The sequence below is a fragment of the Tursiops truncatus genome, chromosome X, assembly GCF_011762595.2.
Source record: "Tursiops truncatus isolate mTurTru1 chromosome X, mTurTru1.mat.Y, whole genome shotgun sequence".
Lineage (NCBI taxonomy): Eukaryota > Metazoa > Chordata > Mammalia > Artiodactyla > Delphinidae > Tursiops > Tursiops truncatus.
Window position 1 is genome coordinate 105,422,479 of NC_047055.1, and position 24,985 is coordinate 105,447,463.

Below are 24,985 nucleotides of genomic sequence, written 5' to 3' on the forward strand. Positions count from 1 at the left end.
GATGGAAATAGCCTTTGACACAAATTTCAGGAATTTTGAGTTGCATCAAACTGGGTAGGATCCCCCACACCAGTAATAAATAATATATCCTAAGAAAATTTATACAGCAAGTAACTTAGTTTAACATGCTAAGCAACGTATTGGCTGATTTCTTATGCCATATCCTAGAGAGCTACAAATTCTATGATATTTCCTGGATTGAAAAAAAAAATAAACCAGAGGGGGAGGTTAGTAGGTTTTAGGGTGAAAATAATTATAGTAATAACTAAAGTTTAGTAAAACCCAATAAATGCCAGAGAGTGTGCCAGTGTCTTGCATAAGTTACATTCCAACATTCCTATTTACATGACATATGTGAAGCAAGAGCAAGAGGACTACTCATCAAGTCCATTTCACAGATGAAGACTCTGAGGCTCAGAGCGTTTTGCAATTTTCCTGAGTTCACCTGGCTTGTAAGTGACAGAGCTGGGACCAGAACCCTGGTCTGAATTCCTCTAGAGCCCACACTGTTCCACCCCTCCCAGCCTGAGGCCAACTTTCTATCTTTTAATTCATTTCTCATTACTCCACAATGTCTCCCGGGAAATAAAAAAAAGAAGTTATCTGCAGCCAATGTACTAAACCCAGGTGTATTAATAAAGTGAAAATGAGAATTAAACACCAAGTGAGGACTATCTATGGCCTGCATTTGCCTAACGTTCTCCTGCCCCTATCCACAGGGTTCTTTTAGGGCTGATTCTACCCAGTGCTGGTACATGGGACCAGATCCAGTCCTTTCCGAATTACATCGCTCTTCCCCTGGGTTTTCCCCAGTGTGCCCTCATGCCCACACCTGGATCCTAACCTGCTGTCCAGCTCTCCCCTGCTTCCTTTTATAAGGCTGCACTCTACTCCCAGTGGAACAGAAAACCCAGAATCACCCACCTTTCCCCTGATTTAGAGCATTCCAACTCCCTGCAGACATCCCATCTGTCCCATCCCTGACTGTGGAATCTCTCTTCTAGCAGCAGCCCCAACCACTGTTGTTTACTTTGGAGGTGAAGTTTAGAAGTCTGCTCATCTGCTCTGGGTGCTTCCACCACACTTTCAAAATTTTTTCCAAATTGGCTTGTGAGTAGATTAGGCACAGGATCTACAGGTTCTTGCAAGATAAACCTGAAGTTAGAAGGTTTTAGAAAGCAGACAATGTTAGAAAGAAAAGAGAATTTAATCTGCTGACTTATTTGAGACTGGCCACTGAATCGGTACACTGATGAGTGAGCTTAACTAAGTGGCAAAGAACCAAAGCCTCCCTTCTAAATGGTAGATGAGGAAGGACCAAGGAAGTCACTGTGTCACAACCATCTGCCTAGACTGGATTCTAACAGACCCTGTAGCCCTTCCAGAAGTTTATGCCAGTATTCCACATATTGCCACAAATTTAGCAGTTTACAACAACACAAATTTATTCTCTCACATGTCTGTGGGTAAGAAATCCAAGTTGCGTCTGCTGGTTTCTCTGTTCTGGGTTTCACAAGGCCCAAGTCAAGCTTTCAGCTGCCAGACCTCTCCTCATGAGTTCTGGGAACAATTTCCTTCCAAAAGCATGCAGGTTGTGACAGAACCCAGTTCTTTGTGATAATAAGACCAAGGCCCTGTTTTCTTGCTGACTGTCAGCTGGAGCTGCCATAGTTTCTCCAGACCTCTCCCCCGTCCTCACATGTGGGCCCATATATTTTGAGTCAGCAATTAAACTTTGAATCTTCCTCACGCTTGGCATTTCTTGAACTTCCCTGTCTGCCACATCTCTCTTCTGCAGCAAGCCAGAGAAGGTTCTCTGCTTGTAAGGGGTCATGTCATTAGATTACCTGGGGTCCAGCCAGGTATTCCAGTATAATATCTTTATCTTAAAGTCGCTTGCATAACCTTACCACATCTGCAAAGTGCCTTTGGCCATGTAACATAACATATTCACAGGTTTCAGGGATAAGGTATGGGCATCTTCATGGAGCAATTATTCAGTCTACCAACAATATAGAACATAATCTCCCTGGTGGACATGCCACCTTTGATAAGAAAAAAAAAATTGACCATCATTTTCCTGACTCTTGCCTGTATCTGCCCAAGAGGAAAACCCTGGTTTTCCAGTGTGCCTAAAGACACCTGTACAAGTGTTCAGGCATGTTCATCAGGTGATGGGCAGCAGAGGCTCACAAGCTGTGATTTTTGACCACGCAGAAAAAAGAAGAAGAAAAGTTTCAGTGTATTGAGACTACTGTAAAGGTAAGTGCAGAAAGGTACTATTTAGTGACAAAAGGTGACCGACACTTCCCTGCTGAGATTTACAGTGTCCTTTAGGAAACTGGTGTGAGCCTGTATCTGAAAACACCTGTCACATAGCAGACACTAGAAAAAGTTGGAGTGTTGCAAGGCAATTTTTGCCTTCTCAGAAACTTCTCCAAGAATGAAGAGGGCTTTTGTATACAAATTGTAAGCGTTGTACTTTACTGATGATCTCCTACTCCATTAACTGTTTGTGGAGAGATTGCAAGACTGTATCGTCCAGTCCACTTGTATTAGAAAGGGTTTTGTGACTACCCTTGCCACTGAAATATGAACAGAAACAATGTTTGTCCTTCTCAGACCAAGGCATTTGACAGTGTGCTACCTCAATGCTTTCTGTTCAATTAAGCAGCAAATATGCAAACCTGTGCTGAGATTTGGATCCATACGGTGGAAGCAGCCTGGATCCCTGGGTCACGTGACAGCAGAGACACTGGCTAACCAAGGCAAGCTTTATGTGTAGGAGAGAGAAACTTTTGAAGTGTTGTCATTCAGGTTTCCGGCTTCGTCCTACATTTCTGCTAACAGATACTTTATCTGAATAACACACAGCTACAATTATTTCTGTTGTCCGTCTTACTTAAATATACTAATTACAATAGAAATACTGCATATATTCTTGATGCTACAAAAATATGGATGAATCCAAATCCCATTCCTTATTTCATCCTCCAAAATTCAGCCTTACTCACAGGTAACCATAATTTTTCAATGCTTATATATTATATTAAAATATATTCTGGGCTTTTTTCTTACATAGATATAGTACGAAAATTCAACGTGAGTTTTTTAACACATATAGATAATGATATAAATATTGTTTTGCCTCTCATCCCTGTCACTTAACGAAATGAGCGCAGGATTTTCTGTGAAAGCACATATGGATCCATCTCAGTCTTTTAACTACCCCCAATAATTCTAAAGTGTGTATGTGCCATAATTAAATTAACCATTCTCCTTCTGATGGGCACATAAGTTGTTTTCCAATTGTTGCTATAACTAATAGAACTGATACCAACATTGTTAAATATAAATTATTGGGCAAATGTGTATTTTTTCTTATGGAAAGACATAGAAATGAACATTGGGTTGAAGTGGAAATAGTGTATTGATTGTAAATTTTTATGAATATCACTGCTATTCTGTTTCAATAATACTGTACCAATTTCTACTCTCACATATTAATGTATATAAATATCATAAACTCACAAGCATTTTGTTTGATCAACTTTAAATGTTGATCAATCTTTTATGTGAATATATATCCTCAATGTTATTTTATTTTGTATTTCGATTTTCTAATTATTTTACTCAAAAAATAATTCCTCATTAATTAATTCCTCATCCATACAAAGCAGAATTTTTGTAAGGTATCTTGAGTACTGGGATATCTCTGGGTACATGTTTTAAAACTCTATGTCAATAAGATTCTTTTCAATTACTTTAAGAAGCAAGGATTTGGTTAGAATGACTAGATCTCCAGGAAGAGTCTAGACAGGATATCCTCAACTAGTAAGGAGCACCAGGAGGCCTGGCTGGTAAAGAAATTTCCAGAATCCATGAGAGAGGCCACATACTAAACCAAGTCCTGATAGCCCAGGGCAGGCTGGCAGTCAGGGTTCTGAATTCAGAGTTCGGCAGATAGTGGAAAAGGAAACAGAAGGACAGAACATGGGGAATCTTGGAGGGTCCTGGCCAACTTCCATGAAAAAGCTTAGAAAATCTATGAATCATTACCAGCTTAAAGTTGTAAAGCCATCTGAGTGGGTAGATCTACTGGATGAAAGGACCAGAGGCTTGCCTGATACCCCTCCCTACCTTAGAATCTCCCCTGCTCACTGTCAGTCAGGCAGAGTATAGATAGCTCACCCCCTGTCAGGCAGTGATAATATTAATGAATTCTGGGAAACCTACATCTCTTCACTACTCTGGAGGTTCTGTGCATCCTTGCCAGTGTACCAGGGCTGAAAGCTCTCTTGATGCCTGATGACAAAAGCTATTTCTTCTGTGTACAGAGCCCTTCCAGCACTGAAGTTGGGGCTAGAACATTAAAAAATAATCTAGATGCTATCCCCACCTTAGACTGCCTCCCTTGGTTCCTGAGTTCTTTGCAGCCATAAGGCAAACGTGTATTCGGTAGTCTATGTTGTCACCAGATACTCTCTGGGGTAGGCAGCTGGCACCAGGTATGTAAACATTTTGCAGACTGGGTGGAGAGAATCATTGCAAATGGTGCAGATTGGGAGTTTGGGATTGACATGTACACACTGCTATGCTTAAAATAGATAACCAACAAGGACCTACTGTAAAAAAAAATAAATTAAAAAAATGACTGGAGTTGATATGTGATGTCCAAGTTGTTGTAATAACTCCAGATTGATTGAATTAAACATTAAAATTAAATTCTGTGTTAGCTATTCTCAACATTTTCAATAGTTTTCTAATTACAGAAAAGTTGCAAAGGTAGTACAGAGAGTTCCCTTATACACAGCACTCACTCTCCCCTATTCTTAATATCTTACATTAGTATGATAAATTTGTCACAACTATTGAACCAATATTGATACCTTACTAGTAGCAAGAGTCCATACTTCATTCAGTTTTCCTTCATTTTTTTCCTAATGTCCTTTTTCTGGACCAAGATCCCACCCACAATAGCACATTGCATTTAGACATCACTTCTCTTAGGCTCTTCTAGACTGTGACAGTTTATCAGACTTTCCTTATTTTTGATGATCTTGACAATTTGGGGGAGTATTTGTCAAGTATTTTGCAGAAGGTCCCCTCTATCGGGATGTCTTTGATATTTTTCTCATGATTAGACTGGCATTATGGGTTCTTAAGAGGAAGGCCTCAGGAATAAAGTGCCATTTTCATCACATTATATCAAGGGCGCACTATCAACATGACTTAACAACTGATGATATCACCTTGTTCACCTACCTAAGGTAGTGTTTGTCAAGTTTCTCCACTGTACAGTTACTCTTTCCTCCTCCTTTCCATACAGTACCCTTTGGAAAGAAGTCACTATGTTCAGCCCACTTAAGGGGTGGGGAGTTATGCCCCGCCTCCTTGAGGGTGGAGTAGCTATATAAATTATTTGGAATTATTCTCTACATAAGATTTTTCTATTCTCTCTGATTTATTTATTCATTCAGTCACTTATATATAGCAATGTAGACTTATGGGTATTTATTTTATACTTTGGGTTATAATACAGTATTAGGTTTATTTTCCCACTCATGTTGTTCCCTTGCTATTAGAGTCTTGTTGCTTTTAAGCCCTCTCAGAAGATAGAGCTTAGAAAATGTCTGTATACTAGCCCATGTACCCATATATATCTATAATTATTTATACATCTGTCCATTTGTATCTATATTAAGGTACACATGAGTCATACTGATGTCTCCAACTCTAATCTAGTATCACGTTGATTCATTCTAGCCTTCCCCCCTGCTTACCTTTGTGAGAAAATTGGCTCCAACTATCCGTATACTTATTTACTCAATCCCAGTATACACGTATATTGATTTCAGATTGTTAGCCCATACTCTTCTAAGAACCTTACCAACTAGAATACAGTATCTATATACAGTTCCTTTTTTCTTTAGTCTTACAGTATCCACTCATTTCCAAAGTTACTTAGGTCAGCACTCCTTTTCCCCATACTCTTCATTGATGTTATTTCATACGTTTGTAAACAGCTAGATTTTTTTTTTTTTTTTTGGTCATAGTCTGCATTCCATCCTGGGATACCTAGATCTCTGAATTGATTTTTTATTTGCATACGTTAAGGTTCACTCTTTGTTCTCTAATGTTCTATGGGATTTAAAAAATGCATAGTGTCTCATATCCATCCTTACAATACCATAAAGATAGTTTTACTATCCTAAAAAATCCCCTGTACTTCATTTGTTCAACCACTTCCCCCCGACAAAAAAACATCTAGAAACTACTGGCCTGTTTTTTGTCTCTGTTGTTGTCTTTTCCAGGATATCTTACAAATGGAATCATATAGTATGCAGTATTTTCAGACTGGCCTCTTTTGCTTAGCAATATGCATTTAAGGTTCATCCATGTTATCCCGTGAATTAGGAGTTGATAGTTTATTACTTTTTATTGCTGAATAGTATTCCATTGTATGTATGTACCACAGATTATTTATTCACTCACCTATTAAAGGCATCTTGGTTTTTGGTAAGGTAATTATGGATAATGCTGCTATAAGCATTTATATACAGTTATTTGTGTTGACATTAAGTTTTCAATTCAATTGGATAAACAGGAGCACAATTTCTGGATTGTATCAGAAAAACATGTTTAGCTTTTTAAGAAACCACTAACCTGTTTCCAAAATAGCTGCATCATTTTGCATTTTCAACATCAATGTGTGAGAGATCCAAATGCATCCTTGCTAGCCTTTCAGTAGGTGTGCACTGGTAAAACATTGTTGTTTTGGGCTTCCCTGGTGGCGCAGTGGTTGAGAGTCCGCCTGCCGATGCAGAGGACACGGGTTCGTGCCCCCGTCCGGGAAGATCCCACATGCCGCGGAGCGGCTGGGCCTGTGAGCCATGGCCGCTGAGTCTGCACGTCCGGAGCCTGTGCTCCGCAACGGGAGAGGCCACAACAGTGAGAGGCCCGTGTACCGCCAAAAAAAAAAAAAAAAAAAAAAAATTGTTGTTTTAACTTGCATTTCCTTAGTGCCAAATTGTGTTGTGCATCCTTTCACATGTCCATTTATCATCTGTCTATCTTCTTTTGTGAGATATTTGTTGAGATCTTTTGTCCACTTTTAAAATAAGGTAATGTATTATTTTTGTAGAACATCTGTAATAACACAAACTGGGAGGCTTACAACAAAAGGAGTTTATTCTCTCACAGTTATGAAGGCCAGAAGTCTGAAATCAAGCTGTCAAAAGAGTTGGTTCCTTCTGGAGGCTCTAAGGGAAGATCCATTTCCAGACCTTTCTTCTACCTTCTGGTAACTACCGAGCAATTCTTGGATGTTCCTTGGCTTGTAAATACATCTCTCCAATCTCTGCCTACACCTCCATATTCACATGCCTTTCCCCTCTATGTCTGTGTCTCAATTCTTCCTCTTTCTCTTATGGGACCTGTCCTTGGGTAGATCATCCTTAATCCAGGATGATCACATCTTGAGATCTTTAACTTAATTATATCTACAAAGACTTTTTCCAAATAAGGTCACATTCATAGGTTTCAACAGTCTCTTTTTAGAGACACCATTTAAACCACTACTGGTTCCTTGTTTTATTATTGTTGAGTTTTAGGAGTTCTTTGTACATTCAAATACAAGTCATTTATCAGATATGTGATTTGCAAATATTTTCTCTCAATCTATGGCTTAGTTTTTCATTCTCTTAACAGTATCTTTCACAGAGCAAAACTTTTTAATTTTAATAAAGTCCAACTTATAAGTTTTTTCTTTTATATATTGTGCTTTTGCTATTGTATCTAAAACTCATCACCACATCCAAAGTCATAGATTTTCTCCTGTATTTTCTTCCAGAAGTTACATAGTTTTGCAGTTTACATTTAGATATATACTCTATTTTCAGTTAATTTTTGTGTAAGGTGTGAGGTTTGTGACTAAGTTCATTTTTTCCCATATGAACATCCATTGCTCTAGCACTGCTTGGTGAAAAAAATTATTTTTCATTTGTTGATATTTGCCTTTGTACCTTTGTCGAAAGTTAGTTGACTATATTTGTGTGGGACTATTTCTGGGCTCTCAATTCTCTGGTTCAACGACCTATTTGTCTATTTCACCAATACTATGCTGTCTTGATTACTACAGCTTTATTTTAAGCCTTGAAATAGGGTACTGTGAGTCTTCAAACTTCATTCTTCTTTTTCAACATTGTGTGGGGTCTTCTAGGACCTTTGCCACTTCATATAAATATTAGAATCAGGTTTTTTTTAATTTCTACAAATAAGTTACTGGGATTTTGATTGGGACTGCATTAAATGTATAGATTAAGTTAGAAATAATTCACATCTTAATAATGGTGAGTCTATCAATTCATTAACAGAGAATATTTCTCCATTCATTTAGATCCTCTTGGTAAGTGTCTTGTAGTTTTCCACAAATCGATTTGGTATATATTTTGTTAGATTTATAGTTAAGTATTTCATTTTTTTGCATTGGTAAATGTTTTTGCTTTTTTAAACTTCTAATTTCAATTGTTAATTGCTGGTATATGGTAAAGCAATTATACTGTTATTAGGTCCAGGAGGCTTTCTTTATAGATTCTTTGTGGTTTTCTACATAGACAATCATTTCCTGTGCAAAAAGTATATAATTGTAATTTATCCCTTTCCTATCTGTATACCTTTTTTTTGTGTGTGTGTGGTACGCGGGCCTCTCACTGTTGTGGCCTCTCCCGTTGTGGAGCACAGGCTCCGGACGTGTGCAGGCTCAGCGGTCATGGCTCACGGGCCCAGCCGCTCCGTGGCATGTGGGATCTTCCCAGACCGGGGCACAAACCCGTGTCTCCCGCATCGGCAGGCGGACTCTCAACCACTGCGCCACCAGGGAAGCCCTCTGTATACCTTTTATCTATTTGTTATTGTTTGTCTTGCACTGGATAGGACTTCCATCATGATATTGAACTGGAGTAATGAGAGGACATCTTTGTTTCATTTCCAGTCTTAGGGGGAAAGCATTCACTCCCTCATTATTAGGTATAAGGTTAGCTCTAGGTTTTATGTACCCTTTATCAGGTTACAGAAATTCCCTTCTAAACCTACTTTTTAAAGTTTTTATCCTAAATGGGTATTAAAAATTTCAAATTATTTTTCTACATCTATTGGTATGATAACATTTTTCTTATTCAGTCTATTATTCTGATAAAATCACTAATTGATTTATAAATGTTATATTAGGCTTGAATTCTGGAAATGAGCCCTACTTGGTAATAATGTATTACTCCTTTTACATGCTGAATTCCATTTGCTACTATTTTGTTAAGGATTTTTTTGTCTATGTTCATAAGTTTTCCTCTCCAGTAATATATTTATCTGGCTTTGGGCTTAGGGTGATGCTGGCCTCATAAAAAAAACAGAGTGCTTCTCTCTTCTTCTATTTTCTGAAAAAGATTGCACATGATTTGTATTATTTCATCCTTAAATATTTAATGGAATTCATCAATGAAACTATCTGGGCCTAAAGATTCCTCTATTTAGAAGGTTTTTAACTATTAATTAAATTTCTTTCATAGGTGTAAGGCTCTTCAGACTATTTCAATTTAAATGAGTTTAGGTAGTTTGTGCCTTTCAAGGAGCTAATCCATTTCATCTTTATCAAATTTGTAGACATAGAGCCGTTCATAACATTCCATTTTGACAAAAATCCTTTTAATGTCTCTGGGATCCAGAGTGGTGATCCCTCTTTTATTCCTGATATTGGTAGCTGATGTCTTCTCTATTTTCTTTCTTGGTTATCCTGGCTAGTGACTTACCAAGTTTATTGATGTCATTGAGGATTTTATGGATTTTCTCTACTGTTTTCTTATTTTAAAATTTCATTTATTTATAATTATTTTTTATTATTTCCTTTCTTCTGCTCATTTTACGTTTAATTTGCTCTTTTTTCTCTAGTTTCCTAAGGTGGGCTCTTAGGTTATTTGCATCAGAGCTTTCTTTTTTTTCTAATATTTGCATTTAATCCTCTAAATTTCTCTCTAGGCAGTAGTTTAGTAGCAATCCACAAATTCTGGTAATCTGTATTTTCATTTTCACTTATTTCAAGAAATTTTTAGATTTCAAGAGAAATTTTAATTTTAAAGAAGAAATCTTTGATATAAATTTTAAAGAAATCTTTGATTTATGAATTATTTATAAGTGTATTGTTTAAGTTATAAATATTTGGGAACTTTCCAGATATATTTCTGTTATTGATTTCTAATGTCTGCTGTGATCTGAGAACATATTTTGTATGATTTGTATTCTTTTAAATTTGTTAAGGTGTGTTTAATGGTATTTTATGGACAGAGATATGGATGAAAATGTGGTGTATACAGTAGGCCCTTATTAGTTATCTATTTTATGTATAGTAGTGTGTATACTGTATAGCACAGGGAACTCTACTCAATACTCTGTAATGGCCTATATGGGAAAAGAAGCTAAAAAAGAGTGGATACATGTATATATATAACAGATTCACTTTGTTGTAGACCTGAAACTAACACAACATTGTAAATCAACTATACTCCAATAAAAATTTTTTAACAATTTTAAAAAAGAAAGAAAAAGAAAAGTTGGTCTAGCTTGGTGAATGTCACATGTAAGCTTGAGAAGAATGTATATTCTGCTGTTGTTGTTGGATGGAGTAGTGTATGATGTCAATTAGGTCAAGCTGATTGTTAGGATTGCTCATGCCATCTATATATTTGTAATGATGTTCTGACTTCTTCATCTATCAATTACTGACACAGAAGTGTTGATGCCTGCAACTATGACTGTATATTTCTTCTTTCAGTTCAATCAGTTTTTGCCTCATGTATTGTGATGCTCTGTTGTTAGGTGCATATATGTTTGGGGTTGTAATACATTCTCAGATAATTGATCCTTTTATTATTACATAATGTCTCTTCACATCCCTGATATTATTCCTTGTTCTGAAATCTGCTTTGGCTGAAATTTATATAGCTACTTTAGCTTTTTTTGACTACTTTTATCATGGTATATCTGTCTCTATCCCTCTACTTCTTTTTAAGCAGTCTACTCTGAAGTGCATTTTGTTGAATTCAAAGGTGAAATGCCTAACTGAGATACAAGAAACTAAAATAAAGTTAGACAAGCATGCATCATGAGACAAACCAGTGATGAGTCCCATTCAAACAAAATCAGAGCAGATACTAGTTCATACCACAGCCCCCATGAATGTGTTTCTATTTAATAGAACCGTACATTAACAGTAGCAACACAATGACCACAAGAGACCATAAGTGCACTTGAACTTTTAGTTAGTTCTAGCTAGGCTCTGACAAGTCTACCATTCTTTTTTTCACCAGCCAAGTAAACAAAAGAATTTATCTGTTAATGTCAGAAACCTTAAAGTTCTTTATTCAGCTGAAAATGACCACAAGTAAGGGTGCATTTTCTAGCTTCCTGCTTCCTCAATACAGATTTGCCTAACAGGTTAATTTCAGCGTAACAGAAGGTGTCATCTGGCTGGCTGCACCATGTACTGGTGAAAGGAACAAGTTTAACGTGCTTTGTGCTCAGGTTGCTAAGCTTCTTGGCTGGCCCTGTCTTGCCCTGCACCTTGGTTCTCAGCATTCTGAGACTTGGTCAGCTGAAGATAAAAGAAATCTACCAGACAGTTTAGAGGTATGTTCTTAACAAGATAATCCATCACATCATCTAAAGACTCCTTCTTTTTCTGTAGCTGACTCTTGCTTGAGTGCTTTAGTTCAATTACAATATAGATTTATTCCAATTACAGTAAGCTGGTTATGTGTCTACCATGTATGTGAATTTCCCTTGCTCTTGTTTTAATTAATAGACATTATTTTTAGAGCAGTTTTAGACTTACAGAAATATTGAGCCGAAAGCACTAGTTCCCATATACCCCCACCCTGACACACACACACACAGTTTTCCCTATTACTGACATCTTGCATTAAGTGTGGTACATTTGTCACAATTAATAAACTAATATTAATATATTATCATTAACTAAAGTCCATAGTTTACATTAGGGTCATTCTCTGTGTTGTAGACTTTGACAGATGCATAATGTTATGTATCCACCATTACAGTATCGTATAGAAGAGTTTCACTGTACTAAAATCTCTCATCCTTTTGCTTTTAACCTATCAGAGTCTTGATACACAAATGGGTTTCTCATAGATAGCATATAGTTGAGTCTTTTTTAATTTATTTTTTAACCACTGTGATAATTTCTGCCTTCTAACTCGTGTATTTAGAGTATTCACATTTAAAGTGATTATTGATATATCAATAGTTTTATTAAAATCTACTATTTGTGTAACTGTTTTCTATTTGTTGCATTTGCTCTTTTTTATATCCTTTTTTATGCTCTCTGGTATTAACTGAGCATTTTATATGATTCTATTTTATCTCTTTTCTTGATATATCGTTCATACTTTTCTTTAACCTCTTCACTGGCTTTCCTAGGGTTTACAATACACATTTCTAAATAATCTTAGTCCACCTTCAAGTAATATCATATTGTTTCACATGTAGTGCCGATTCTTTATAACAGAGGATTTCTAATTCCCTCCTGTCTCTTGTGACATTGCTCTCGTTTATTTTACTTGTCCATGTGCTACAATCACCTAGTCCATTGTTACTATTGCTGCTTAAAACAAACATTTTTAAATTAATTAAGAATGACAAAATTTAAAGATTTCCTTTTATCTCCATTTATTCCTTCTCTGACGCTTTTCCTTTTTTATACTCATCCGAGTTTCTGATCTATATCATTTTCTTTCCACATAATGAATTTATTTTAACATTTCTTGCACAGTAGATCTACTATGAGGCCTATGAGGCAATGAATTGACTCCGGGTTTTTTTGTCTGTCTGTTTGACTGAGAAAGTCTTTATTTCCCCTTCTCTCTCTCTTTTTTTTTTAATTTTGTTGGATACAGAATTCTAGTTGATACTTTTTCTTTCAACATTTTAAGGATTTCACTTCACTCTCTTCTTGCTTGCATGCTTTCTGATGAGGAGTTTGCTATAATCTTTATTTTTTTTCCTCTTTAGGAGACGTGTCTCTCCCCGCCCCCAACTTTCTTCAAAATGTTGTCTTTGCCTTTGGTTTTCTGCAGTGTGAATACGATATGCCCAGGTATAGTTTGTTTGTTTGTTTTGGTATTTATCTTGGTGTTCTCTGAGCTGTCTGGATCTATGCTTTGGTGTCTGTCATTAATGTTAGAAAGTCCTTGGCCTATTGTTTCAAATGTATTTCTACCCCCATTCTTCTCTGTCTGGCATTGGAATTATCTGTATATTACACCTTTTGATATTGCCCCATGGTTTTCGGGTGTTCTGTTAATTATTTTGTTCTTTGTTTCTCTTTTTGATTCAACTGAGGAGGTGCAATTCACCTATCTTCAGATTCACTGATTGTTTCCTCACATGTGTCACATCTACTAATGAGCCTGTCAAAGGTATTTTTTCAATTCTCTTACTGTATTTTTGATTTCTAGCATTTAGTTTTGATTCTTTCTTATACTTTCCTTCTCTCTAATAACATTACTTATTTAGTCTTGCATATTGTCTATTTTTCCTATTAGAGCTCTTAAAATAGTACTCAAATTTATTTAAATTCCTTGTCTGGAAATTTCAAAATCTGTAAAGTAAAAACCTAACAAATGCTAACTGGATCAATATTTACCACTAACTATTATGTTTAACCTCTAACTATTAATGATTGTTGATTCTGAGTGTCAGGTATATTGGGTTCATTTTACTCTTCTCTGAACGGTTGTATAACATTAATAATTTCTCTAGTGAAAATGTTCATTATAAATATCATATCTTTATACCACATTTTCTTTCTCCAATAATCTGTTGATGAGAAATTGCTAAACTCATTTTAATAGGTGTGCTGACCTTCATACAGAGACCAAATAATGACACACCAAGAAAAAAAATCACTTGAGCTAAGCTCACTTATGTAGAGGCATCTATCCTAAATAAATTCATGGCATATCCAATACAGCAGTGAGTAAAGAGGCTGACTTCAAGAAATGCAAAGATATTATAACATTACAAAAAATTGTCAACTGGACTTTCTCTATATTAATAGATTAGAGAATAAAATGTATTTGATCATGTCCAGGGGTGTAGAAAAAGCCTTTGAAAAAATACTTAACACCATGGTTAAAAGCCTTTAGTAAAATAACATTTGAAGAGAATTTTCATTTCCTAAAATCTACAGCAAACTTAGATAAATGTGAAATGTTAGAAGCATTCCCATCAAAGTCAGGACAAAGATACAGATATTATGGTACTGTATCTACTGTTTAAAAGTGGACTGGAATACATAACTAGAAGAATAAGAATATTGAAATAAATAAGAGGAAGGAATATTGAAAAGACAGAGATAATAAATGGCAACAATATAACCCTCTAATTAGAAAATCCCAAGGAACCAGTGCATAAAATACTCAAATGAACAAGAGACTCCAAAAGCTGTTGTATATAAGATTACTATACCAAAATCAGGAGCCTAACCACACAAAAGCAATAGCTAATTAGAATAATTAATAGAAAATACTCCCATAACAACAGCAGCAGCATCCAAAACTTACTTAAAAGGAAACTTAACAAAAATGTACATGAACTTTTTGTAGGCAACTATAAAAATGTACTGATAGAAAAAGAAATCCCAAATAAATAAAGAAGTACACTATGTTTATTCATGGGGAAAAGAATATTGTAAATATGCCACTTCTCCTTAAATTATTTACAGATTTATTACCTGGTATGGACTGAATTGTGCCCTCCCCACTCCCCACAAATTCATATGCTGAAGCCCTAATCCACCACTGTTACTGTATTTGGAGACAGGGTCTTTAGGGAGGTTATTAAGATTAAATGAAGTCATAAGGGTGGGGCGCTAATCCAATAAGGCTGATGTCCTTACAGGAAGAGGAACTGACACCAGATATCATTCTCTTTCTGTGTATTTACAGAGAAGAGGCCCTGTGAGGACATAGCAAAAAGCCAGGAGGAGAGCTCTTACCAGAAATTGAGTCGGCCAGCACCTCTATCGGGAACTACTAGCCTCTAGAACTGTGAGAAAATAAATTTCTGTTGTTAAGAAATCCAGCCTGTGGTGTTTTGCTACGGGAGCCTGAGCATGCTAATACACTGCCTCATATGTAGTTTCCAAGATGGCTACCAGAATTGGGCTGCTGTTTACTAAACTCGATACTGGAGAAACTATAAAAGGGAGAATGAAAGAACAATACCAGCAACAACAAAACAAAATAAATGAGAACCCCCTGGGAGAGACTAAGGCTGTGTTGAACTAGAACCTGACTGTGGGCAGGTAGGGGGATGCCCTGAATTCGAGACAGGTCTGTAGCCTGCAAGAGAGGCAGATGACAGGATTGATTAGAGAAAAGCCTATAACGTTGAGCCCTTGATTCTTCCACTGTGCTCTGGGACCATGAATCTCTACTGCTTCACTGAAGGAATCTGAGGCAGCATTTCAGAGCCCGCATGCCAGGAGCATGGGACACCAAAGATTGGGCTGGATGTGGCAGTATGGTCCACAGGCTGTGAAATAACCATCTGAAACTTTCTTAGTGCATGACAACTGGCCTTTTTAAGTGATCATCTTAATAGACCATCGCACACAGACTAAAAGAGAAAAGCAAGTAACACAGTAGTTGTACAAAAGGACAGAAATTCATTTCTGAACTTTTGGGCAATGCCCCTGATGTCAACAAAGAGAGACCACAGTGGGAACTGTCAGGCTAAGGCGCCCCTTCACTAACTCCTCTGGGATTCTGTGGGGCATGGCTGGGGACAGGGATGGATTCATACCAGAGAAGGAAGGAATCGCAGGCCCCGCCAGCAGTCAATGTGAGGACCTTGAGTGAGACCTGACGGGCTCCAAACCACAGAAGAGTCTCGCCTCCTTTCCCCTCAGCTCATCTTACCTGCAGCAGCCATGTCTGGGAGGCTCCAGGCAGAAGAGTCCAGATGAGATGTGCCTGCACTTCACACCAGCAGTCTCAGGGAGTTGATGTCTTTGATGTGAGGCCTTGGCCTCAGGTCAGCAGACGGGAGGTACCCAGCACCTACAGGAAGTCAAGAGAAGACACTGAGAGAGGATTGAGAGCAGCATCCACCACAGAAGAGGGGGCCCCAAAGAGCCCTCACTGTCAGTCTCGGGGGACCCAGGCATGGCGTGAGGCTCAGGGCCCCAGATACTTCCGGCTGGGGGTGCCGACAGAAATGAGAACCAAGGTGTGATGCCTGCTGACTCAGCTCAGCAGAGGGAAAAGTCCCAGGACCTGCCAAGAGTCAATGAAAGGCCCTCGTGCCAGGTCTGCGGGAAGCTCCCCCGGAAGCACCCCCCACCGCCCACCCCCACTTCCCCGCCCCTGCCGTCCTCCTGGAGCCCAGATGCGCATGACCGGAAGTCACGTCCTCCGAGCCGCGCTGTGGGGGCGAGGCCATTTTTGAGAGCTGACGTCCGGCGACGGTGAGCCGCGAGAGGAGTGCCACGTCTCGTCAGGTGTCAAGGTGTGAGGTGACCCCAGTTAGAAGTGTGGGGACACGCCCCTGACACCCCCAATCCCCATTCCCTCCGAAAAGAGGCGGCCACACAGGCCCCGCCCACGGCCACACAGGCCCCGCCCACCACGCCCCTGCTCTCGGCCCCAGAGGCTCGGGCCTGGCTGTTAGGCCCAAAGTCCATCCGCTTCCCCCATGGGGTCTCGGGCAAGGAAGGCCTCGCTCTGAGGCTGGTGGACCCTGGCTCAGCTCAGTAGAGGGAGTGCCCCAGGCCCTGTGGAGTGAAGGACGGGACCCTCGTGGGGACCGAGGGGCTCCACACCCCACAATGGCGGCCACGCGGACCCCGCCCCTGACGTCGGCCTGGGAGCCTCCGGGCAGGTCTAAAGACTGAGGGGCTCCCTCAGTGCAAACGCGGACGGACGGACAGACGCGGGAGGCCCAGGGAGGAGGGGGCCTTGTCCTGAGGGGCTGGCCGCAGGTCAGCAGAGGGAGGATTTCCAGGGCACGGGAGGAGTCAGGGCGAGGACCGTCCTCCCCGTCGCAAGGGCACCTCAGAACCCCTCCCCTGTTGTCAGCCGCTTCCTTCTGGCCACACACGGAGGAGGGAGGGCTGCTGTCTGAGAGGGGAGGTGCAGGCCAGCAGAAGGCGCGTCCCTAAGCACTCCCAAGAGTCAGCCCAAGCCCTTGAGTGAGGGCCAGTGGGGCCGCCAGCCGCAGGGCCTCGACCTGTCTGCCGCACGCTGCAGGCCTGGTAAAACTCTGCCACGTGCGGCCGCGTGGTCACCCTCACCGCCTCCGAATGAGACTCAAGGAGGTGCCGGCACTGGTGCGAGCAGATGGCCCTCGGGGCAAGAGAGGAGCTCCAGGCTGCACCGGCCGTCCAGGGAGGATCCCGAGTGAGGACTGAGGGAGTCACCCACCCCGAAGAGAAGGGACAAGAGAGAATATGGCCCGTCCCCTCCTGTCAACCCTTAGACTCCCAAGAAAGGACTGTCAGGCTGAGACTGCCCGTACTTTCCTCTGCCAGGTCCGAGGGAGGTTAGAGCTTTGTTCTGAAGGGGCAGCCACCAGGCAGCAGAAGGGAGGGTCCCAGGACCCTTCGGTGGTGGGCTGAACGCTCCCGCCTTTCCTCCTCCTGGGTGTCGTGGAAGATGGTGGTGTCAACTTCAGAGCAGCAGAGGGGAGGGGTTGGGGGTGGGGATCTTGGCAACAACTGTCATCCTGACTCTGAATGGGAACCGTGGGGACCTACCTCCCCTGCCAGCCCCCACTGTCACCCCCGTACCGCCCAGGCAGGGCTGGCTGGCTGTGGCCCAAGGCTCACTCTACCGTCCGCCACAGGGGTCTCAGGGGACAGGCTGAGCAGGAGAACAGGAGCCCTGTGGGTCCTCGGGCAGTGCCCTCCAGGACCCTGCAGAGGCGGCCTTGGTTAAAGCCAGGGAGGAATCTCCCCGCTGAAGGTGCTCACAGCATCTCCTTGTCCCTCCCCCAGGTGCCCTCGTTGCCTGCCTTCCTGCGCACACTCCCGCCTGCTGGCCCTGACCTGTGTCATCATGCCTCGGGGCCGGAAGAGCAAGCGCCGTGCCCGCGAGAAACGCCACCAGGCCCGGGGGGAGACTCAGAGTCTCAAGGGTGCCCAGGCCACTGAGGCGGCGGCGGCAGAAGAGATGGAAGAGTCGCCCTCCTCCCCCGCTTCTGTTTCTCCGGGCACTCCCCCGAGCTCCCCTGCTGCTGGCACTCGCCAGGAGCCTCAGGGAGCCCCAGCCACGAGCTCTCGTGATGCAGGGGTTTCATGCCCAGGATCTGAAGAGGGTGCCCAGAGCCAAGATGAGAAAAGTGCAGGTACCTCCCAGGCAGCACCTTCCATTCACAGCAGTTGCAGAGATCCTCTGACCAGGAAGGTCAGAAAGTTGGTGCAGTTCCTGCTTGAGAAGTACAAGACGAAGGAGCCCATCCCGCACGCAGCACTGCTGAAGGCTATCAACAGGAAGTACCAGAAGCACTTCCCTGAGATCCTCAGCAGAGCCTCTGAGATCATGGAGGTGGTCTTTGGCCTCGAGGTGAAGGATGTTGACCCCAGCAATCACTCCTACGCCCTCATCAGCAAGATGGCCCTCCCCAGCGAGGGAAGTCCAAGTGATGAGTCGGGGCTGCCCACTTCCGGTCTCCTGATGACTGTCCTGGGCGCGATCTTCACGAAGGGCAACCGTGCCACCGAAGTGGAGCTCTGGGAATTCCTCAATGCGTTGGGTTTCTATGCTGGGAGGAGGCACTTGATCTTTGGGGAGCCCAGTAGGTTCATCAGGAAAGATTTCGTGATGCAGAAGTACCTCACCTACTGCCAGGTGCCCGACAGCGATCCTCCGCGCTATGAGTTCCTGTGGGGCCCGAGAGCCCACGCTGAAACCAGCAAGATGAAAGTGCTGGAGTTTGTGGCCAAGATCATTGGTACCGTCCCCAGTGCCTTACCAGATCTCTATGAGGAGGCTCTGAAAGATGAAGAAGAGAGAGCAAGAGTGAGAGTCGCGGCCAGGGCTGCAGCTGTTGCTGCGGGCAGAGCCCCTTCCAGGGCCAAGGTCCACATCTGCCCCAAATGTAGTGGGGGAGGCCGCGGGCAGATTGCTTACTTTGTTTTGGAAGAGAGCAGTCAGGCTCCTAAATAGTGCAGAGTAGTAGTAGGGGTGGAGGGAACAAAGTATAGATCTTATTTATCTTCCTGTTTTAAACTAGTAACTTCTATATATTATTGATTGATTGGTTTAGGTTTTTTCAAATTTTTTTTCTTATAATAGATAGTGTGTTTTCTTAAGAATATGAATTCGTGAATGACATTGCTTGCATATTTATTGCTGTTTAAAGAGTTCTAAAGTTACAGTTTTGGTATATGTAACAGAAAAACGAACCATCTATATTTTCTGTATGATCCAGAAGTAGAAAACATGGCACTGCAATAGAGATTTTCATGGAAATGTGAAAGGCGACCACAGAAAATATTTAGAAACAAAAAATGGAGAAAACAGAGAGTAAAAGCCATTTAACTCGTGGTTTGCCTTACTTCGTTTAAACTTTCTTTTGGTAGAAATAAAAGATACTTTGATTTAGCTCATTTGTGAGTATTTGTTTCTTTTGCCCTAGTGCACTGCATATTCTCTGCTACCTACTGGATTAAAAATAAACTCTGATGGGAGGGTGGTACTTTGGGGTTCATAATAATCATATCATAACTGCCATTCATCAAAAACCCAATATTGCTTAATGAGTATGCCACTGCTTTACATGTAGTACATAACATTCCAACATTCACGCAGGATAGGATTTAGCAGACTCCCTTTACAGGTGAATAACTTGCAGGTGTCTCAAGTTCACAAGACTGATTAAGTGACCTTGCTGGGTCTAGTCCCCTGGTCTGGAATAGTCTAGAGCCTACACTCTTCCACTCCTCCCAGCCTAAGCCAGACCTTACGTCTTTTAATTCATTTTTCTTCTCACCACTCCAAAATGTATCTCATGGGATAAAAGGGGCCCTGTTCCCAAAGCACTGTTTTGGAATACAGTAACGCTGAATAAGTGAATGGTATGAATAAAAAGAAAAATTTTTGGTGACAATGGGGTCTTCTACATATGCAATGTCAGATACCCTGAAAAGATCAGCATCTCCTCATTCACTCTTCAAGTTTCTCAGGGACATAAAAGCCTTGGTTTAAGAGCTGTGTCCTCAGGTCAGTGGAGGGAGGAGTCCCAGCCTCTGATAGTTACTCAAGGTGAGGACCTTAGAACAGAAGGGGGCCCCACAAAGTCTACCCTGCTTTCTCCCTTGTGTGGCCATGCGCAGAGCTGTCTGTCTGAAGGTACCCCTTCTTTTCCTCCGGGGCAAGGGTGGAGAGGTTCTCAGGGAGGTGAGTTCCTTGGTCTTGTGGCAGCATCTCCAATTCTGCCCAAGTAGGAGATCCTAACAGGCCTTAGTTTGCTTCAGGGTGAGGACACTGGGTGCCGATGAGTGGACTCCCCATAACAAAGGGGACCACACAGAGGCCCCTGGGAGGGGTAGCCAGGGAATAGGTCTCTTACCTCCCCTTCTGGTGTCTCAGGAAGGTGAAAGCCTTGGCCTGAGGCTGGCAGACAGACAGTAGGGAGGGTGGAGTCCCATATGCTACCTGAAGTCAAGGTAAGAAACCTGAGTTAGGACTGAGGGGCCACTGACTCCAGAAGAGTGGGGCCTTGTAAAGTCCTGCTCCTCAGAAGACCCCAACAGCTTTGGACAGATCTGGTTCATCCTGACTTCCAATTCAGAATTCCCAAGAAGGTAATGCCTTTGTGCTGAGGAGCACAGCTTCAGGGGAGTGGAGGGTGGAGTCCTGGGTCTGGTCAGGCATCACGATGAGGACCCTGAATGAGGAGCAAGAGGACCACTCACTCCAGAACAGAGGAGAATGCAGAGTCCCGCCCCTGAGGTCAGCCCCAGGAGGCCCAGGACAAAGCTTTCTGGCTGACCTGCCCCCTCTTTCCACTGGGGGTGGTCTCGGGGAGGCGAGGGCCTTGGTCTATGGGGAACAGCCTCACTCAGTAGAGACTGGAAATCTAGTGACTCTAAATGAGGATAAAGGGACTCCACCTAGAGCAGAGCCCTGCCACTGGATACCTCCCCTTGGCAAATCCAGGAATGTTGGCATGATGCGCCCCACGCCTTTCCTTTTAGAGCGTCTCAGGTAGATGAGGCACTTGGTCCCAGGGGCCAGCCTCAGGGGAGCACAGGGAGGAATTCCAGGTCATGCCAAGAGTCGAGCAGAGGACCATGAGGACTGAGGGAACCACCCAAATCATAAAAGCGGGGACGCCACAGAATCCCTCCCTTACTGTCGGCCATGAGTGACCACAGGCAGTCATGCCCACGTGAGGCAACCCTCACATCCTCCTAGGTGGTCTCAGGGAAGTAAAGGCTGTGGTATGAGAGCACAGGCCTCTCTAGGTCACGGGAAGAGCCAGCGTAAGGACTCCAAGTGAGGACCAAGGGGAACGCACAACCGAAAAGAGACAGGAACAAACGCATAGCCCCACCACCCTTTCGGCCCGGGGAAGCCCCAGGCAGGGGTAGTTCCATGTGTCACCCACTTGCCTCCGGTTCTGGAGGACTCAGGTCGGTAGACGGAAGAGTCCCAGATCCTGACAGAGTGAGGACTATTGAGGTCACAAACCCCAGAAGAGCGGAGCCCGGGGAATCTTGCCCTCTGTGTTAGTCCTCAGAAGCCCCTCAGAAATAGCTGTGGCTGCACGTGGCCTACTCTGACTTCTGCTTCTGGGGACTCAGGGTGGTGAGGACTTTGCTCCGAGGCTGGTGACTCAGCACAGGGGAAATTTCCAGGTTGTGCTAGGAGTTGGGGTGAGGACCTAAGGCTGGAGTGGAGCATGAAAACCATAACAATGGGGGCAGCACATCATCTCTCCCCTGCTGTCAGTCCTGGGAGACGCCTGGAGAGATGTCAGGCCGAGCAGAGGCAACCCTTAACTCCTCCCAGGGTGACAGAGAAGTGGGGACGGTAATAGGTGAAGAGAGGGAGAAATATAGGTCTTCCCAGGAGTCAAACTGAGGAAGGGCCTGAGTGAGGACCGGCGCGGCCAAGCATAATAAGGCCTGGATCTGCCGGCCCCGGCTTCCTGCCTTCAGAGACCACAGGTAGACGTGGGACATCAGGCTACCCTCACTTTCTTCTGTTGGCTCTCAGAGAGCGGTGGGCCTTTCTATGAGCACATGTCCTCAGGTAAAGAGACAGGAGCCACAGGCCTTCCCAGGAGTCAAACTGAGAACCCTGAGTGACGACTAAGGGGAACATGCCCCACCCGCTGAGCTGTGGGGACGACAAAGAGTCTAGCCTTGCCCCTGCTTTCAGCACTTGAAGGCGCAGGACAGGGCAGTCGGGCCGAGGCTCCTTTACATCAGGTCTAAGGGAGGTGAGACCCTTAGCCTGAAGGTAAAGCCATCAGAGGGCAGAAGGGTGGGTCCCAGGCCCTACGTGAAGCCAGCTGAGAGCACTGAATAGGGACTGAGGACCCAGTGATCCCAGGATAGAAAGGACTCCACAGAGCTGTCAGCACGGTGCTCCCCCTGTCAGGCCGGTGAGCTGGGCCACCACTCACTTCCTCCTCATGGGTCCCCGGGACCACTGAGGTGTCAACGGCAGAGCAACGGAGGGGAGGAAGCCCAGGCCCTGGCTGCCGTCCACCTAAAGATCCTGAAGATGAACTGAGCAGACTCCCCGCCCTAGAGCACGGAAGGTCCCACTGGCAGCCCCTTCTGTCACCCCAGTGACACTCAGGTAGGCTGGCAGCCTGTAGCCCAAGGCTCACTGTACCGTCCTCCACAGGGGTCTCAGGGGACAGGCTGAGCAGGAGAACAGGAGCCCTGTGGGTCCTCGGGCAGTGCCCTCCAGGACCCTGCAGAGGCGGCCTTGGTTAAAGCCAGGGAGGAATCTCCCCGCTGAAGGTGCTCACAGCATCTCCTTGTCCCTCCCCCAGGTGCCCTCGTTGCCTGCCTTCCTGCGCACACTCCCGCCTGCTGGCCCTGACCTGTGTCATCATGCCTCGCCCGCGAGAAACGCCACCAGGCCCGGGAGGAGACTCAGAGTCTCAAGGGTTCCCAGGTCACTGAGGCGGCGGCGGCGGCAGAAGAGATAGAAGAGTCGCCCCCCTCCCCCGCTTCTGTTTCTCGGGGTACTCCCCCGAGCTCCCCTGCTGCTGGCACTCGCCAGGAGCCTCAGGGAGACCCAGCCACGAGCTCTCGTGATGCAGGGGTTTCATGCCCAGGATCTGAAGAGGGTGCCCAGAGCCAAGGTGAGGAGAGCGAGTCACACACGAGCGGGCCTGCCCCATCCTGGACGGTTCGCCTTTCCCTCCCCTACCTGGACACTGGTGGTTGCAGCATGCCCAGAGATCCTCCCTCTCGTGGTCAAGGACCACTGCTAGGTTTCCAGCCATACCAGGACCAAGCAAGACAAAACCGCCAGCACAGGTTGACGCAGGCGCACCAAGACCTACAAGGTGACTCAAGGTAACCCAGGGTTCATTACGCCTCACTTGTAATAACTTAGCATTGCGGCTTTTGCTTCCCCGCCCCACCCCATGGGTTCTGCTTGGGTGCTTATGGGTAAGTGCCTGCATACTAGCAGGAAAGTTATATAGCCTAAAGCTGTCGATCGATTTGTCAGTCAAATAACACAGGACACAGGGAGGGACCACCACTCTACAAAACACAGCCCTACCCCATCGCGGGGCTGCTTCTGGTTTCCAGACAGCCCGCTCTCCTGCTTTCTCGGGAGCGTACCTTTGCTCTGCTTAACTGAACTCTTGCTGCTTAAAACTGCTCTACGCCTCTCGACTGAATTCTTCCTCTTTGGGAGGGCAAGAGCCCAGGAAATCGCCATTCTGCCGGTGACAGTATGGATCGCATATTCATTACTTTTATCAGGTACAAGTTAAAGTTTTCATATTTCATAAAACAAATTTAAAAACCTTCCATTTTTTTTTTATGACCTAGAACAAGAAAACACAGCAATGGAAGAGGGATTTCCATGGAACTGTGAATAGACTCGGCAGTAAAATCATGTGGGTCAAGTAAAAAAAAGGAAAGAAAAAGCGTACATGGTGGTACATTTTTGGTTTGTTTTATTCTTTTAGTGCTTCTTTTTGTAAACCTGAAAGATGTTTTCTTAGATTACTCAAGATTGTGAGAGAAATTAAACAATAATAAAGTAGACATCCTTATCGTTGCCACTCTTATTCCCAACCATTAATTGAGCAGCTACTCTTTGGAAGGCTCCGTGGCACAACTGGGGATGGGAAGAAAAAGAAGACTGAGCCACTGTTCATAGACCTTCGGAGCCTAGGAGCTGCTGCCATGTCAAGATGGTGAGACACACTCTGAGACCTAAATAAATGGCAAGTTACAACAAGGGGTGAGAAAGAGAGGAGGTTCCAGACGAGAGCAGTCAAGTGTAAATGCTCTGAAGCAAGGAAGCCTGGAGCTTTGGGACACTGCAGTTCCCTTGAGGAGGTGATTTTAAGTTAGGCGGGATGGTGGGCTAAATGAGGCTGAGTGAATTGTGGTGGGGGAGGGTGGGACCCTTAGATGGTGGGCCTCAGAGTTGACAGACTCAAGACTGGAATGGAAGCTTACCCTGAATTTTTACTTTGCGACTGTGGGTAAAACAGAGAGAATCTCCACCCGGGGCAGGAATAAAATGGCTTCCGCGTTCCTGTCCCAGTGCAGGTGAACACAGTGCACAAACTAGGTGTTTTAATCCCATCGCCTCCAGGGAGTTTCTGAGAAACAAGGATGACACTTCCTTGAAGTGAGATGTCAAGAAGCCACTGTGATAGCACTCTTTGCACTGGGGTCAAAGGGCCAGAGGCCACTCCCTTA

At 43.6% G+C, this 24,985-nt stretch overlaps 1 protein-coding gene across 1 annotated transcript; it reads left to right on the forward strand.

Annotated features, from left to right (window-relative positions):
- The first annotated feature begins 18,125 nt into the window (after positions 1-18,125).
- LOC117310225 (melanoma-associated antigen B4-like) lies at positions 18,126-19,235 on the forward strand. The gene has a single exon (XM_033849328.1). It carries the CDS (start codon positions 18,126-18,128, stop codon positions 19,233-19,235), a length of 1,110 nt encoding a protein of 369 aa, XP_033705219.1.
- Positions 19,236-24,985: the final 5,750 nt, after the last annotated feature.

Bases quoted from the DNA above. Each gene is read 5' to 3' on its own strand.
- LOC117310225 (XM_033849328.1), top strand. From the start codon at position 18,126: ATGCCTCGGGGCCGGAAGAGCAAGCGCCGTGCCCGCGAGAAACGCCAC.